The 4,233-nt window shown below is 34.1% G+C and overlaps 1 protein-coding gene across 1 annotated transcript; it reads right to left on the reverse strand.

Annotated features, from left to right (window-relative positions):
- Window positions 1-537: 537 nt before the first annotated feature.
- On the reverse strand, window positions 538-2,038 carry LOC112521380 (delta(12) fatty acid desaturase DES8.11-like). The gene is made up of 2 exons (XM_025130209.1): window positions 2,011-2,038; window positions 538-1,916 (listed from the first exon to the last, which is right to left on the reverse strand). The coding sequence occupies exon 2, from the start codon at window positions 1,892-1,894 to the stop codon at window positions 764-766; it is 1,131 nt and encodes a 376-aa protein (XP_024985977.1). The 5' UTR covers window positions 1,895-1,916; window positions 2,011-2,038; the 3' UTR covers window positions 538-763.
- Window positions 2,039-4,233: the final 2,195 nt, after the last annotated feature.

The following is a 4,233-nucleotide window of genomic DNA, read 5'->3' on the forward strand; positions in this document are numbered from 1 at the left end:
CAAATTTAAAAGTGTTACGATACGCTTATAAGATGTTTTTAGGCATGGTAACAAGTTTTTTAGAAGATTTTTTTATAAATAAAATGTGGTATTGGCTATATTATATGAAACTATTTGAAAAAATTATTCTATAAAACCAAGTGTCTTATAAAAAGAGAAGTTTTTAGAACAATCTCAAAAATATCCGATAAAACAGCTAAACACTTGTGTTTATAAAACATTTTTAAAATGAATTTTCTGCTACCTCTTCATTAGATCTATGAGCTAATTCAGATCCTTGTGTCATGTTCAATCGTAAGCTTCCAATCAATTTTTATAAAAATGAACCAAACACATCAAAATTGATTATCATTTCATCAATCGAAAGATGGTTGTAGAAGACATTTGCATGCCACATTAATCAAGGGCCAGAGTATTAAGGGGCTAAAACTGTTTAATTATCAAGTTACGCAAATTCATGGTGCCTGATAATTCATACCTTCTTGTTTTTATTCAGTTCCATTATTCTTACTATAAGTATATAAAGATTCATGAAACTGGATCAAGGGTGATTATGATAGATATGGCGTTAAACCAACCAGTACAAGTAGAATAGAAGTATAATGAAACAGGTTGTAGAAGAAATCCACATCACCATACATCAGTACTAAATAGGGGATAAGACATCAAACACATACATAAGAAGGTAGGACTGCAAGTCTTGGCACAACATTTATATATTGTGACTTCTTGGAAAAATAGAAAACATTCTTAGTTATCAAGTCTATTTACGGAACCAGTAAACACCACTTTGTTCTGCACCTTCATCCGGTTCGACATAAATGCAGTCCTTTGTTTCTCTCCAGAAAGCCTTTAGGATAGGGGTATCATCATATTTGTAGTAGTCACCTAAGATGGGCTTGACAGCCTTTGTCGCCTCTACGGTATGATAATGTGGAATAGTTGATATCAAATGGTGGAGAACATGAGCACAAGTTACATCATGAAAGACATGGTTCAAGATTCCGTAGTCTCTATCAACTGTCGACATAGCACCTCTTAGCCAATCCCATTCTCTTGAATCGAAGTGAGCAAGAGAAGGATGACTATGATGCAGAAACGTGAAGAAGATGAAATGAGCATTCATCACCAATAAAGGTGCGCCATAGATGCAAAACAACCATGTTGCACCTGTGGTTGCTGCAATCTGGTAAAGTGCGTAGATAGCTACAAGCATTCCAGCATTAGAGAGCCATACTAGTTTGCGCTCACTGTCATTGAACAACGGACTTTGTGGGTAAAAGTGACTTACAAACCCATCGTATGGCCTTCCATGAATATTGAAGGTGAAGTACATGGGGAAGCTGAGAAGTAACCTAACGAAAGTCATGAACAAGTTGCCRAGTGGGTTGTTGAGAATTTCAGARTAVAAGGTATCRGCCTTYCTTTTGGGGATCCATACCTCATCGTATTCCATTGARTTGGTGTGWGCATGGTGGCTACGRTGACTRTATTTGAAAGAAAARTATGGAGTGAGGAAAGAGGAGTGGACTACGAAACCAATTGCATCATCAAGCCACTGATAATCGCTGAAGCTATGGTGGCCCAAATCGTGACCTATGCTCCATATACCCATAAAACTACTACCTTGGCAGAACCAATAAATTGGCCATGCTACGTAGGCAAGGGGTTTAGGTAGAAGAGGAATGTAATTTGATGCGAGTTGGTAAAAGGTAAAGCAAATGGCGATGTCGCCGAAAAGGTAGTACAAAGATCGTGAGAGATCTCGTTTGAAACAGTGTTGTGGTATTGCTTTCTTGAGATCACTAATCTCGAATGGAGGTTTTTTGACGGGAACACGTTTTAGAACATTTTTGTCGGTGGTAGCATCGTTCATCCGGCCACCCGCTCCCATCTTACGGTGCTCAAGGAAAGACCTGCAAAAGAAGAAATCAATAAGTTTGTATGCATGAATTCTTGCGAAGCATAAAATAGTTGGGACATATATGATCTCAAAGACCAAATAGATACCTGAAAGAGAGGGGTTCAGCTTTGCTGCTGCTTTGTTGTGAACTAAGGGGTAGGGTATATTTTATAGTAGGGGTTTGGGTGCTTAAATGTTTTATTTAGAATTTTAAATCCGATTCTACTAACCATTGGTCTGTTCGCTTGTGGTGGGTTACATTATTTGCTGTGTCTGGTCAAGGCACTAATAGTAATAACTACCAACTTTTTGGATGTATACATATCACCATTTGCGTTAAGAAAAAAATGGTAAAAACCTAATATATTTTGAAAATGGATATGTAAATCCACATCACATTATTCATATAAGTTATAATATATATATATTTCAAATAATTTTTTTATAATACACTTTTTTTTACCTCCTATGACATTAGTGTCGTTATTTAAACCTCTCAAAATATATACACAATATTTCTATCGTATTATAAATTAATTGACAAAAAAACTTATATATACTAACGGATAAACTCGATTAAGTACTATGAATTGATTAATCATTTAAAATTCAAGTTTAGAACTTATTATTACTTATACATCTAATTTTTTTAAGCAACATGTTTTCAATTCACTACTAAAAAAAAGGGTATAATCGACGGATTTTTCTGGCGGAATTTCCGTCGGAAATATTCCCGACGGATCCTAAAAATGTCAAAAAAAGTCAACTTTTATCCATATCCGTCACAGATCCCCACAAATCCCCCACTAAATTTTTTGGAAAAAAATTAAAATGGTTTTTCAACGGATTTGTGACGGATTTTTTACTTATTCAAAACCGTCACAAATCCGTCGGAAATCCGTCGCAAAATTTGCCTAATTTATTTAAATAAATTAATTAGCGTTAATTACAAACAATTTCCGACGGATTTCCGACGGAATTTAATTTAAAAAAAAAACAAATTGAATTTCCGACGGAATTTAATTTTTTATTCTTTGATGTTTATTTATTTCATTTATACTTCTTATTAGAAATTTTAATGTTTTATTGTATTTGTAGTTAATTAACAACTTACAATCCCAAATTGAAGAAATGCGCACTCGAGATGAGATCTGACATAAGGAGGTTGAGGATCTTATTCGCAGAAATGATTCGACATAAGGAGGTTGAGGAACTTCTTCGCCTAGAAGAGATCCGAAATAGGGAAAATGAGATCCGAAACTGAAGAAAGAGTATGCAGACATGATGGATATGATGAAGAGGTTTACACAATCTCAACAGTTTACGCCTACCCCGCCGCAATAGATTTAATATAGTGCATTAATGAACTAGCGTCATCAATCGAATTTATATATGTATATTATTTCGTCCGGATAATCATATTAGGTATTTATGACGTATTTGTGTATTGTATATTTGTATTTAATTACAGGATATTTATATTTTAGGATTTTATATTTTGGTATTTTGGTTTTTTTTTCCTGTACCAGCTAAATTTCCGACTGATTTTTGGCGGAAAATCCGTCGGTAAATAATTAGATATAAATTTTATTTAAAAAATTTCCGACGGATTTTCCGACAGATTTCCGACGGAAAAATCTGTCGGTAAATATTTTTCGTCCATTAAAAATAAAAATATTTTCATATTTTAAATTAGAAAAAAAAAATTTAAATATAATTACCGACGGAATTTCCGTCGGAAATCCGTCGGACAAAATGCTATTTTTATTTTTGAAATAAAAACTGGTTAATATTTTTGAAGAAAATAGAAAAAGTTTACCGACGGAATTTCCGTCGGTAAATCTAATTCCATTTTAGATTACTTCTAATTAACCCGGACAATTACTAACATATTATAAAATTGCACGACGGATTTCCGACGGACATATTCGTCGGAAAATACAAATCCGTCGGAAATTCCGTCGGAAAATGCATTTAGCGGCGGGGGTTTTTCCGACGGCAAAATCCGTCGGAAATCCGTCGGAAAGTTGTTTTTCCGACGAATTTTCGACGGATTTTGCCGTCGGAAAAACCCGATTTTTTAGTAGTGACTTCATAAACTAACCGACAAATTCAATTGAATATTGGATGCGTTTGATATATATATATAGAGGGTGGTTCAAATACTAACCCAATATTTTGTCCAAACTTTGCTAACCCACATCAACCAATAATGTTGCATMTTTRGGTTTGGTTAAAATGTAACTTACATATTAATGATAAGGGTATTTAGGTCATTAGTCATTCTTATGTAACTCCCAAATATTTTAATTGGGAGTTACAAATCCTAC

Source organism: Cynara cardunculus (assembly GCF_001531365.2).
Source record: "Cynara cardunculus var. scolymus isolate 2C chromosome LG 11, CcrdV1, whole genome shotgun sequence".
Taxonomy (NCBI): domain Eukaryota; kingdom Viridiplantae; phylum Streptophyta; class Magnoliopsida; order Asterales; family Asteraceae; genus Cynara; species Cynara cardunculus.